The sequence below is a fragment of the Urtica dioica genome, chromosome 6 (genome assembly GCF_054948205.1).
Source record: "Urtica dioica subsp. dioica isolate 48M chromosome 6, U.dioica_male_clone48M_v1_H2, whole genome shotgun sequence".
In the NCBI taxonomy this organism is placed as follows: Eukaryota; Viridiplantae; Streptophyta; class Magnoliopsida; order Rosales; family Urticaceae; genus Urtica; species Urtica dioica.
The window spans coordinates 35,206,595-35,219,738 of NC_142761.1; the positions used below are offsets into that span (position 1 = coordinate 35,206,595).

A 13,144-nucleotide genomic window follows, 5' to 3' on the forward strand; every position below is an offset into this window, starting at 1 on the left:
CTTTTTTAGTTTTTTCTACTTTTGGCTGCACTTTTGAGAGCTTTTGTTTGGGAGCGAAGTTGAGTCAACAATCCGACGAACGAGCAACCGTGAACTCCCGTTTTTAATAGTTTTTCTTCGTTTCCCTTACTCTCTATTACGTTTACTTCTGAATTAATTGATAGTTCATTATTCCCATCATGAATTTCATAGAGTTTTGCTTATTGATGATTATGTTGATTATTGTTTTGATCACCATGTTGTTAACTATGGACTCCGTTAGAGGCTAGATTTTTAGCGGGGTTGCGATGTAGCCGGATTAAATTGGGTTAGGGGGTTTCGTTAGGGTGAAATTATGCTTTGATGTACTCAATTATTCATGCTTGTGTGGATGTGTTCTTAATGCGTTCTTTGGGCTGGCCACCTTTAGGATTGTTTTTAGGAGTTTCTGTCACTCGAGAGAGGGCGAAAACTCATGCTCATAATCCATGCTTCGTTTTGTTCTTAGGTTGCTAGACGGCTTAAGCTTAATGTAATCGTTTGAATTCTCATGTTTATTGCTCGTGATTGTTTTAATAGGATTAGAGGCCGAGAGGATATATAATCCGTCAATTGCGTAGGTTGCTAGATCACTCGAGAGAGGCTAGTAATATGTTAGGGAGAATGAGATTAGCGTGAGTAGAGTAGGTCTAGTTGTTGGAACCCGAAACCCCCGAATCCTAGTCTTCCGGTGAAGTCGTGACCCCCATTTTCTCGTGTTTGAAGTTTCGTGTTAAATTTCCGTTGTTTTCAGTTATTTTTATTATAGTTAATTATTGCACCTCCCACCTTAATATAGTGAAATCAATTTGCTTTAGATTGTTTAACGTCGCTAGAGTAACTAGTCTCTGTGGGATCGATATCCGTTACTTACGTAACACTATTACTTGTTCGATACGTCCACTTGCGTGCTAGTTATAAAAATATCGCAACAAGTTTTTGGCGCCGTTGCCGGGGACTCTTTACAATAGCGTCGAAAAACAATCTTATTTGCCATTTGATTTCGTTACGCGTTTCCTAACTTTGCGTGTCATTTTCTATGTTTTGAAGGTGCATGCGGAGTGAGGGAACATCAAACCTCGTTCCATTAAATCTTGAAATCGAAAAGTTTTGCAAGACAAACAGAAAGCAAACAAAGGAACGAGCAATGGAAGATAGAGCGATCAACGCGGCGAATGAAGGGCCAAAGACCTTATTTCAATATGGGTTACCACCAGCCGACGCCGCGCAATCGGCAATCGCTCTCCCGGCTCTTGCGGGTAACCAGAATTTCGAGATCAAGACCGGCATAATTCACATGGTCCAAGCGAATCAATTCGCTGGATCACCTGCCGAAGACCCGCAAGACCACCTGACGAACTTCGTCGAGATTGCAAACACGTTCAAGCTCCACAACGTGTCCGACGAAGCCATCCGCCTCCGCCTCTTCCCGTTTTCACTACGGGACCGAGCCAAGACGTGGCTAAACTCCCTCGCACCGGGTTCCATCACCTCGTGGGCCGACCTGCGCATCAAATTCATCTCAAAGTTCTTCCCGTTCGAGAAGATGCACAAGAGACGCAACGAGATCCATTCGTTTGCCCAATACGACGGGGAGTCTTTGTTTGAAGCATGGGGGCGCTTCAAGGAGTTAGAGAGGAGGTGTCCCAATCATGGCATCCAAGGGTGGATGATGGTGCAGATTTTCTATGGCGGTCTCTCACCATCGTCCCGCACCCTAGTCAACACGGCCGCTGGAGAGTCGTTCTTTCAGAAGACAGAGGAGGAAGCTCACAGCATTCTCGAGGAGCTGGCCTACAACAACGATCAATGCCTGTCCGAGCGGCGCATCTTGAAGAATATGCCAGTCACTCCCGAGATGGAGCTGATGAAGGCACTGGCAGCACAGGTGGCGGATCTTACAAAGTCAGTTCAGGGACAGAAGGCCTCCGTTCAAGCCGTGCACACCTCTGAAGTCTGTTTCTGGTGCAACGGGCAGCACAATAGCGACGAGTGCGTGTATGGGGACAACGGCCAACAGGCCAACTTCATCAACAACAGGCCGCCCCAGAACAACTACAATCAAGGCCCAAGGAACAACTACCAGAACGGGGGATGGAGAGGCCCCCAAAACAACATGCCTATGCAGCCCGCGCCTCAAGCTCAGCCTCGTCCACAACAGAATCAGCCCCGACCACCGCCGTACCAGCCTCCTCCATTTCGGGCATACAAGGGCGAGACCAACTTAGAGGAGCTCATCGCCAACTTGGCCACGTCAACGACCGCCTTCATAAACTCCACCACCGAGTTTATGCACGAAACGAAGACGTCTCTCTCGAACCAATCGGCGCAGATCCGAAACCTTGAGACGCAAATGGGGCAACTGTCGACCGCGGTGAACTCACGACCTCAGGGAACGCTCCCGAGCAACACCGACATCAACCCCAGGTCACAGGTCAATGCCATCACACTCAGAAGCGGGCAAGTGATTGACAACTCCGGCAAGAAGAAAGAGAATGTGGAGAAAGACGAGTCCCCCGTGCCGCCGACCCAAGCCACGCCACCGCCGGCGAGCATTCCAGCTCCAACAAGCACGCCAAAGCTGCCGTTTCCTCAGAGGCAGAAAGAAGGGAAACTCGACCACCAATTCAGCAAGTTCCTCGAGGTATTCAAGCAACTTCAGATAAACATCCCGTTTGCTGACGCTCTTGAGCAGATGCCGACGTACGCCAAGTTCTTCAAGGACATCCTCTCGAAAAAGAGGAAAATAGAGGATTGCAGCACGATCACTCTCACCGAAGAGTGCTCCGCCATCATTCAGAGGAAGTTGCCGGTGAAGATGAAGGATCCAGGGAGTTTCACCGTCCCGTGTGCCATCGGGAACACCTTCTTCGAGCGAGCGTTATGCGACCTGGGCGCGAGCATCAACTTGATGCCGTACTCTATATTCAAGAAGCTCGGCATCGGAGAGGTGAGTCCGACCCGAATCACGCTCCAAATGGCGGACAGGTCCATCGTATACCCGCGAGGAGTGATCGAGGATCTCTTGGTCAAAGTCGACAAGTTCATCTTCCCAGCCGATTTCGTGGTGCTTGACATGGAGGAAGACCGCGACGTCCCAATCATCCTAGGGCGGCCATTCCTCGCCACCGGAGGAGCTCTCATCGACGTTCAGAAAGGAGAGCTAAAATTGAGGGTGCAAAACGAAGAAGTGGTGTTCAACGTATTCCACGCCATAAAATACCCGCGGGCCAGCGATGATGTCTTCCGGATCGACGTTTGTAATTCCATCATCACCGACTTCTCTCACCGATCCGAGGATCCTCTCGAGGTAAGTTTGCTAAACTCTATTGATTTCACTAACGAGTTTGATGAATGTGAAGCTTTAGAGCACGTGGAGTACATGAACGCAGCCATGCCATACCGACGCAACTCGATCGAGAGTTTGGGGGAGAGCCAACCTCGAGTGCCTCCGTCCATTCAACAGCCCCCGAAGCTCGAGTTAAAAGAATTGCCGGCACACCTCCGCTACGCATACTTAGGCGTAGAATCGACCCTTCCGGTGATCATCTCGAATCACCTCACCAAGGGAGAGGAAGAAAGGCTGCTCGTGGCGCTACGCAAGCACAAGGGAGCGATCGGGTGGACACTCTCGGACATCAAAGGGATCAGCCCCTCCTATTGCGTTCATCGCATACTCTTGGAGGACGGGCATCGTCCCTCGGTGGAGCACCAAAGACGCCTCAATCCGGCAATGAAGGAGGTCGTCAGGAAAGAGATCCTGAAATGGCTAGACGTCGGGGTCATTTACCCGATCTCCGACAGCGCATGGGTAAGTCCGGTGCAATGCGTTCCAAAGAAAGGTGGAATGACGGTGGTGAGAAACGACAACAATGAGCTCATTTCCACTCGGACGGTGACCGGGTACAGAATCTGCATGGACTACCGCAAGCTCAACAACGCCACGCGCAAAGACCACTTCCCACTTCCCTTCATCGATCAGATGCTCGACCGTCTCGCAGGGCACATGTATTATTGTTTTCTCGATGGATATTCAGGTTATAACCAGATCACGATCGCACCAGAGGATCAGGAGAAGACCACCTTTACATGCCCTTATGGCACTTTCGCCTTCAAGCGAATGCCGTTTGGGCTATGTAACGCACCAGCCACGTTCCAAAGATGCATGATGGCCATCTTCTCCGACATGGTGGAGAAAACAATTGAGGTTTTTATGTACGATTTTTCCGTATTTGGCCCTACATTTGATCAATGTTTGGAGAATTTGTCCCAGGTGCTTAACAGGTGTGAAGAAACTAACCTCGTGCTTAACTGGGAGAAGTGCCATTTCATGGTACAAGAAGGCATCGTGCTAGGCCACAGAGTTTCGAAGGACGGGTTAGAGGTGGACCGGGCGAAAATTTCCACAATCGAGAAGCTACCACCGCCAACTTCGGTCAAGGGAGTGAGAAGCTTCCTGGGGCATGCCGGCTTCTATAGGCGCTTCATCAAAGACTTCTCCAAAATCACGAAGCCGTTGTGTGGGCTGCTCGAGAAAGATGTCAAATTCTCCTTCACCAACGAATGCCTAGAAGCCTTCACAGCCCTCAAGCACAAGTTGAGCACAGCGCCGATCATCACCGCGCCGGATTGGAGTATCCCATTCGAGATCATGAGTGACGCGAGCGATCACGCGGTGGGTGCGGTTCTTGGGCAACGTAAAGATAAGGCTTTCCGTGCAATCTATTATGCAAGCCGAACTCTTAACGCTGCCCAACTGAACTACACAACAACGGAAAAAGAATTATTGGCCGTGGTCTTCGCCTTCGACAAATTCCGGCCATACGTCATCGGCAATAAAGTGATCGTCTACACCGACCACGCCGCGATTCGATATCTCATGGACAAGAAGGACGCCAAACCCCGCCTAATCCGTTGGGTCCTTCTCCTCCAAGAGTTCGACATCGAGGTCAAAGACAAGAAGGGCACAGAGAACCTCGTAGCTGACCACTTATCGAGATTGGAGACTCTCGAGCACGTTCCGGACAAGACGGCACTCATCAACGATGACTTCCCCGACGAAAAGCTCTTGGCCGTCCATCAAGCCGTCCTCCCATGGTATGCCGACATCGTAAATTACCTTGTAGGCAAGGTGGTGCCTACCGACCTCAAGACGTACCAGAAGCGGAAATTTCTTTCGGAGGTCAGGAGATATTACTGGGAGGAGCCGATTCTCTATCGGCAGTGTGCAGACCTGATTGTGAGGAGGTGTGTCCCCGAGGATGAGATGGAGTCGGTTCTGCGACATTGCCATGGCCTCGAATGCGGAGGCCACTTCGGTCCGAACCGCACGGCAGCGAAAGTCCTTCAAAGCGGCTTCTATTGGCCAACGCTCTTCAAAGACAGCCGAGACTTCATCATTGCTTGTGACCGGTGCCAACGAACGGGTAATATTTCTAACCGAAATGAGATGCCACTCACTAACATTTTGGAAATAGAACCGTTCGACGTTTGGGGAATAGATTTTATGGGCCCATTTCCGTCTTCCTACGGAAACAAGTACATTCTCTTGGCGGTGGATTACGTATCCAAGTGGGTCGAGGCCAAAGCTACTCCGACAAGCGACGGGAAGGTGGTCTTAAAGTTCTTAAAGACTATCTTCACCCGATTCGGCACACCACGAGCCATCATCAGCGACGGGGGAGCGCATTTTTGTAACCGGCAGTTCGACGCTCTCCTCGCCAAATACAGTGTCACACACCGGAAAACATTGGCGTACCACCCTCAAGCCAACGGACAAGCGGAGGTCTCTAACCGGGAAATTAAGCAAATCCTGGAAAAAATGGTGGGAAGTTCTCTAAAAGACTGGGCCGCCAAGCTCGACGACGCACTATGGGCTTACCGCACAGCCTACAAGACGCCAATTGGTATGTCCCCGTACCACCTCATTTACGGAAAAGCATGCCATTTGCCAGTCGAGCTAGAGCACAGGGCACTCTGGGCGATGAAGAAGCTGAACTTCGACTACAATGCTTCGGGCCAACAGAGACTCCTTCAACTGAACGCCCTCGATGAACTCCGACGTGAAGCGTACGAGAATGCCAGAATCTACAAGGAGAAGACCAAGGCATGGCATGACAAGCACATCGTCAGGAAGGACCTCAAGCCGGGCCAAAAGGTACTACTCTTTAATTCCAGGTTGAAGCTCTTTCCCGGAAAGTTGAAGTCGAGGTGGTCCGGGCCATTCGAGATCGATCAAGTCTACGCTCATGGTTGGGTTGAATTGACAAACCAAAGAGGCGAAAAATTCAAGGTTAATGGCCAGAGGGTTAAGCCCTATTTTGGAGGCGTATTCGAAAGCGAAAAGGCGGTTACTCACATCACCGCAATTCCATGAAGAAAACACGGCACCCCGTCAAGCTATTGACGTTAACTAAAGCGCTAATCGGGAGGCAACCCGACTTTCTTTCGTCGCATTTTCATACTTTTTGAACCCAGTTTGTTTTAATTTTTATTTGTGTGTTTAGTTTTCCAGAAGAAGAAGAAAAAAAAAATAAAAAAAAAAATAAAGGAGCAAGCGCGCGCCGCGGGACACACAATGCGCGGCGCGCAGACGGAAACTTTCGGCTTTGCCAACCACAGAGTCTTATGCGCGCTCCGCGCGTAAGCCGAATGACAATCTGCGCGCGGCGCGAGAAACACACGAAGGCACGCGCCGCGGGATCCAATATGCGCGGCGCGCGAAAAGAAAATTTTTTGACACGCAGTCACAGAGTCATATGCGCGCTCCGCGCGTATGTCAAGATTCAGGTCCGCGCGGCGCGCGGACCCGCGTAAATTGTTTTAAAAAGGGAATTTTGGCAGTTTTTATTTTCAAAACTTTCTCTCAAACCCAATTCCTTCGAACCCTAACCCTATTTTCATAAAAATCCGCCCCTAATCATTATATAAACACGAAATTCATCCATCATAACTCTTGTCTTTCAATTCACTACTTCAATTCGTGTGTGGTTATTGTGTTTTTGGGTTGTTCTTCATCTCTTCATCATCTCAATCCCCTACACTTCAAGGTATGACCTCTAAACTCGAATTTTTTTTGTGATATGGTGATGATTTCGTGTTAGTAGAGAGTAAATTTGAGAATGTTGCTATAGGAATGGTATGGATACTCTTTATAACTCAAGCTTTCATGAAAAAAAAATGGCACGCACTCTAGGTGTTCGATGAAATACCCGAACGAACGTACAAGTGAAAATCGAAAAATTTACTTACAATTACGGGTCAATACGTACGGGGTCTAGTTGTGAAAATGTTTGGGGGGGTAAAAAGGGTAGTCGGCGTTCATCATAATATCATCGACTCATTTTCCGTCGTGTTTTGCAGATGCAACGAGCTTCGACATCGAGAATCAACTCCAAACGTATCCGACGATCGGGAGCGTCGTTGCCTCGGCCATCGACGCTATTGGAGGGTGCCGGCGAGGTTTGGGACGCCATATCGAAGAAGGGACTCATCGCGGAGCGTGTGCTTGCACCCAATCAACTGTGCGGGAATATGCTGGCGCAAATCCGGGGACTTCACTGGGAGAAGCTATGCAACATCGAGACGCCGGCATCACCGAAGTTGGTGCGCGAGTTCTACGCCAATCTCTCCGTCACGGAGGGAAACTTTGTCAAGGTGCGCAATGTGGTCGTCAACATCTCCGCACCGGCGCTCAACGACTATCTCGGGATTCCAGAACCCGAGAATGATGACTACGCCGACATGTGCCTGTATCCTCAATGGGAGGAGTGGATTCGCATTCTCGCCCACCCCGGAGCCACCTACAAGACGAAAGTGGTGCATGGCCAGGTCGTTCCGAGCCACCTCCCGATATCGAGCTTGAACCGTTACGCGAAGGCGTGGCAGCACTTCATTTGCGCAACGATCCTTCCTAACTTGCGGGAGCACACAGTGGATCTCCAACGCCTGGCTTTACTGGTGTGCATTGTCACCGGGAGAGGCGTCAACATCGGGAAAATCTTGAAAGAGAGATTCGTTTTCTGTGCAAATCGTGACACCGATGTCACGCTTGGCAATGGGGGGCTCATCACACAGCTCTACCTCAACGAGGGACTGCGAATCCCGGCCTCCGAGACGCGAGAAAAACTGGGGGACCCTATCGACGACCGAAAGATCATGAGCCTAAAGCAGTGGAAGCACGGGGCCGCACATCCGGACGGGCGCGGGTTCATCGACATTCCCGAGCAGTACCAAGGCATCCCGGGAGCCCCCATTTTAGACGCCCCTGACGACGCTCCACCCCCGGTCGAGACCAACGACGCGCCTGCCACCGGTTACAACGAAGCACACACCTCCGGCTACACCGAAGTGTTAGCCATGATGAACCGGTTCGACCACCACTTGGGTCGAATCGACCGGAGCATCGAGACATTGGGCCAGCGCTATAACGCCATGGGGAGCTTCCTCACCGACTTCGGCCAACGGCAGCGTGACAGAGACGAGTTCCACCAAAACGTCTACAACACGTGGACGTCGCAGCAAAGCTTCCCCGTCTCTCAAGCTGGAGCACAGCATGACGCCCCGATCTATCCGGCATACCCACAGCACCTCATGGCGCCATACCCGGCATATCCTCCGTGGGAACCCAACCTCTACGCCCCCCGCGATCCCGACGGGGACGATGACCAAGGCCGCGACGAGTAGGGGCGCTCGACCACCCCCGCAAAGGTACGTTCCTCCACCCCTGTTTTTGCATCGATACATTGAGGACAATGTAGGTTTTGAGTTTGGGGGGGGGGGGGGGGGGGGGGGGGGGGTTTGCTTGTTTTGCGGGGGTGTTTTTCTCTGTATACTAGTAGTTAAATTTTTTGTTTTCATTTTTTTTAGGGTAATTGGTAGAAATTGGTGTTTTGACTGCTTTGATTGACTCATTAAATGTTTGCCGATGATATGGATAGTCTTGAGCTTTAGGCATTAGAATAGATCTGTGAATTACCAAGTAAAAAAGAATTTGATCGAGTCTGTGGCCTAAACCCGAATAATGTTTGTCTCAATGCTTAGCTGAACTTGAGTAGTCGCCTAACTAGTCCTAAGAAATGACCACCGAACACACTAAGAACCTTTTCGGACCCCTAGTCGAGGCGAAATTGAGCGCATACTGATCTGGTGAGAGTGATATAGGCATTAGGAATAACCCTTCGAGCCAAAAAGCCGACCCGGAAACAGGTATCAAGTAGAACCCGCTCACAAAAAGCCGAACATTTTATCCTCTCTCGATACTTAGTCAGAAAAAGCCGAGCCAATAAGTTTGAAATCCCACAAAGAACCCACATTAACTTTAGCGACTCCTGAGTGATATCTTTGCGTGAACTTTTTTTTTTGTGATCCTTGTGTGATATTTGCTACGAATCCACTCCTTGTGTTTGTTAGGTTGCCGTTCTAGACACCACGCCGGTGATTTTTTTTAGGCTATGTCTCGAAAAGAAAAAAAAAAAAAGAGAGAGAAGAAAAAAAAAAAAAAATATAATAAAACAATGTGCCTATGTGAGTATTTGTAGTTACGGCGTGGTGGTCTATGGTATTTGGAAGAGTGTGGTTGTGGTCGAGTCAAAGTTTGGGGGGAACTTGGGGAAGAAAGGCTAAAGAGGTATGATGTTCTAGATAGGCATTTTCAAAGCCAAGAACAATGGGAAAAGTGAGTGAGTGAAGACAAAAGGGGAAGTTTTGGTGAGAATGGAGTCGCTAAGGGTAATGTCAAAACCACTAAAAATCCGGTTTCCCACCCGAACCTAAGCCTGAACATTACAAGCCGCTAAGACCTATTGACAAGCCAGGAATGACGTGTGTGCATTAGTGGAGATCAAGGGGGAAGAGAAGGCGTATGGTGTGTCGAATCGAAGTTTTTGTCTAGACAAATAAAACGATTCTTGTGGTTGCATCTGAGGATTGGGAGGGTCACGAGACTTGGGAAGCTAAAGTTACTTGAGATAAGATAACATTGCAAACGGTGAGGGCTAACACGTATTCGCGAAGATTCTTTTAAACTTGGTCGTTAACTTTGAGTTTAAAACCACAGATGTCTATGTCAATGTAAGTCTAGAGGTTAGAAGTTGAGGCAAGCATGAGTCGATCAGTGTAGTCAAGGCATTGAAATTTACCAACTTTAGTTGGGTTAACTTCTTTTGCGTAATTTTAGGTTTCTTTTTGTTTCTTTTGTTACTTGAGGACAAGTAACGGTTAAGTTTGGGGGGATTTGATAGGTGCGTTTATCACGCGTAAAACTCCTATTTCCCGAACCGAAAACCGACGAGTTCTCAAGTATTTTAATAGTTTTTAGTAGATTTTTGAGTAATTTCAGGTTCAGAGGAGCATTAGAGCATCTACAAACAATTTCGTGAAAAGATGATGAGATTCGGAGTGAAAATGGTCAAAATGGAGAAGGGCAAGAAATTTGGCGAAGACGCGCGCCGCGCGCCCACCACCGCGCGCCGCGTGAAGACAGGATCCGAGACCGCGCGCCGCGGGACTCGAGTCGCGCGCCGCGCATACTGAGACTCAAACAACGAAATCGCACAGAGTCTTATGCGCGGAGCGCGCATAACCTGAAGCTGAACCTGAGGATTCTTGACCCTTGGATCGAATTGGAAGGCTCAGATCACTCCGAAAAACACACACTCAGGGCTAAAAACACTTTTTGTAACCTAATTAACTCATTCTAATTCTTTTTTAGTTTTTTCTACTTTTGGCTGCACTTTTGAGAGCTTTTGTTTGGGAGCGAAGTTGAGTCAACAATCCGACGAATGAGCAACCGTAAACTCCCGTTTTTAATAGTTTTTCTTCGTTTCCCTTACTCTCTATTACGTTTACTTCTGAATTAATTGATAGTTCATTATTCCCATCATGAATTTCATAGAGTTTTGCTTATTGATGATTATGTTGATTATTGTTTTGATCACCATGTTGTTAACTATGGACTCCGTTAGAGGCTAGATTTTTAGCGGGGTTGCGATGTAGCCGGATTAAATTGGGTTAGGGGGTTTCGTTAGGGTGAAATTATGCTTTGATGTACTCAATTATTCATGCTTGTGTGGATGTGTTCTTAATGCGTTCTTTGGGCTGGCCACCTTTAGGATTGTTTTTAGGAGTTTCTGTCACTCGAGAGAGGGCGAAAACTCATGCTCATAATCCATGCTTCGTTTTGTTCTTAGGTTGCTAGACGGCTTAAGCTTAATGTAATCGTTTGAATTCTCATGTTTATTGCTCGTGATTGTTTTAATAGGATTAGAGGCCGAGAGGATATATAATCCGTCAATTGCGTAGGTTGCTAGATCACTCGAGAGAGGCTAGTAATATGTTAGGGAGAATGAGATTAGCGTGAGTAGAGTAGGTCTAGTTGTTGGAACCCGAAACCCCCGAATCCTAGTCTTCCGGTGAAGTCGTGACCCCCATTTTCTCGTGTTTGAAGTTTCGTGTTAAATTTCCGTTGTTTTCAGTTATTTTTATTATAGTTAATTATTGCACCTCCCACCTTAATATAGTGAAATCAATTTGCTTTAGATTGTTTAACGTCGCTAGAGTAACTAGTCTCTGTGGGATCGATATCCGTTACTTACGTAACACTATTACTTGTTCGATACGTCCACTTGCGTGCTAGTTATAAAAATATCGCAACACTGGCCGCCCGTCGGCGTGTGGACGCCGGGCGTCGGAGTGTGGACGCCGGGCGTCGGAGTGTGGACGCCGGCCGTCGGAGTCTGCTGGCTGTGGGATGACGGAGCGTGCTGCGAACTCTGCTGAAATTGAGGCATAAACGAGCTCAGGTTGAGGCCGGGGATCTGACTCTGTATTGCCTCGGCGAACGAGGCGATGGTCGACGTGAACACCTCCTGGGAGATATATCCTGGATGCGACGTCCCAGCCTCCGAACTACCGTAGACTTCGGCGACTTCAGCCGCCATCCGTGCTCCCTGTGGCACCAAACGTCCGACGCCGGTCAAGTGATCAGTCCGCGAACCCATAATATCACGGATCGCCTGCTGCTCTAGGACGGAAATATCAACGTCCGCTCCTTGTTGCTCAGCCTCCGCTCGCAACGTGTTGAACCTATCGACCAGTCGATCCAGATATAATTAACTAGTTAGTATATATTAATCGAAAAATAAGAAAAATAAATGTAAACTTACATAACGTGCGGAAGCTTCAGGAGTCAGCCATTCGGACTTGTCGGACTGATGTTGGCGCTTGTAGTTCGCAAACAAGCTCTCGAAAGCGCCTGTCTCGGCGCTCTTCTGCATGTAAACAAAACTTCAAGTGTTAGATAATTTTAACGATTTGATGTATCATATAAACATAAAACTTACGTTCTTCATGCGGTGGGTCGAGAACCCAATCGTCCCCTGTCGAGTCTTCGTCTTCTTCTTCGCACGATTCGTCTTGTTCTTCGCTTGTATGGCCTGTAATATAAGTAAACGTACACGTAAATAACAAATCGTTTAATAAAAGGGTAAACACATATTTAACGTAAATGATTTGATTACCTTAAACTCATCGCTCGTATATCGTTGTATCAGCGTCTCCCATTCGGTGTCGAGCTAAACGGTCCTCGGTTTCAGCGACCGCGCCACCTGTACGCTGCTCTTGCAGTCGATGTCGAACCATGACCGCAAGGTATGCCTCCAATCGCGAAGACGAGTCTTCGCGTCTCGAATGATTGCCGCATCGACAATCGCCTTCTTCTTCCTGGTTGCATCACCATCGACTCGAATGTCGTACTTGTCTCGAATCGCTGCTCGGATCTCGGCCTTCTTCGCCGGCCCCACGTTCGCATTAGTCCGCCTTGGGACCGTAGGCGAGATCTTGTCTCGGACGACCAACCCGAGCGTGTTCGCGAACGTCGCGAGATCCGGATCCATCTCGCGCTCTGGCTGCAAGAACGACTGAAACTCCTCGTTATAAATAACGACTTCATTCACCCCGGGGCGCCGTGCACGCTCAGATCGAAGCCCGACCGTCGGTCCACGCACGGCCGGTTCGATATCCTCGTCTTCTTCTTCGACGCCATCACGTACGGGCGCTGACTGGCAATAATTCGGGAGACGGGCTAAGAAGTCATCCCCGCCTCCGCTGCCTCCAACTTCTGTAGCCG

At 48.9% G+C, this 13,144-nt stretch overlaps 1 protein-coding gene and 1 non-coding gene across 2 annotated transcripts; one reads left to right on the forward strand and one right to left on the reverse strand.

Annotated features, from left to right (window-relative positions):
• Positions 1–1,165: 1,165 nt before the first annotated feature.
• LOC149393794 (uncharacterized) lies at positions 1,166–6,394 on the forward strand. Its single transcript, XM_089618164.1, has 3 exons — positions 1,166–4,291; positions 4,391–5,286; positions 5,422–6,394. The coding sequence occupies exons 1-3, from the start codon at positions 1,166–1,168 to the stop codon at positions 6,392–6,394; spliced, it is 4,995 nt and encodes a 1,664-aa protein (XP_089474290.1).
• LOC149393795 (small nucleolar RNA R71) lies at positions 1,574–1,677 on the reverse strand. Its single transcript, XR_016299973.1, has one exon. It is a non-coding gene; the product is annotated as a small nucleolar RNA R71 (small nucleolar RNA).
• Positions 6,395–13,144: the final 6,750 nt, after the last annotated feature.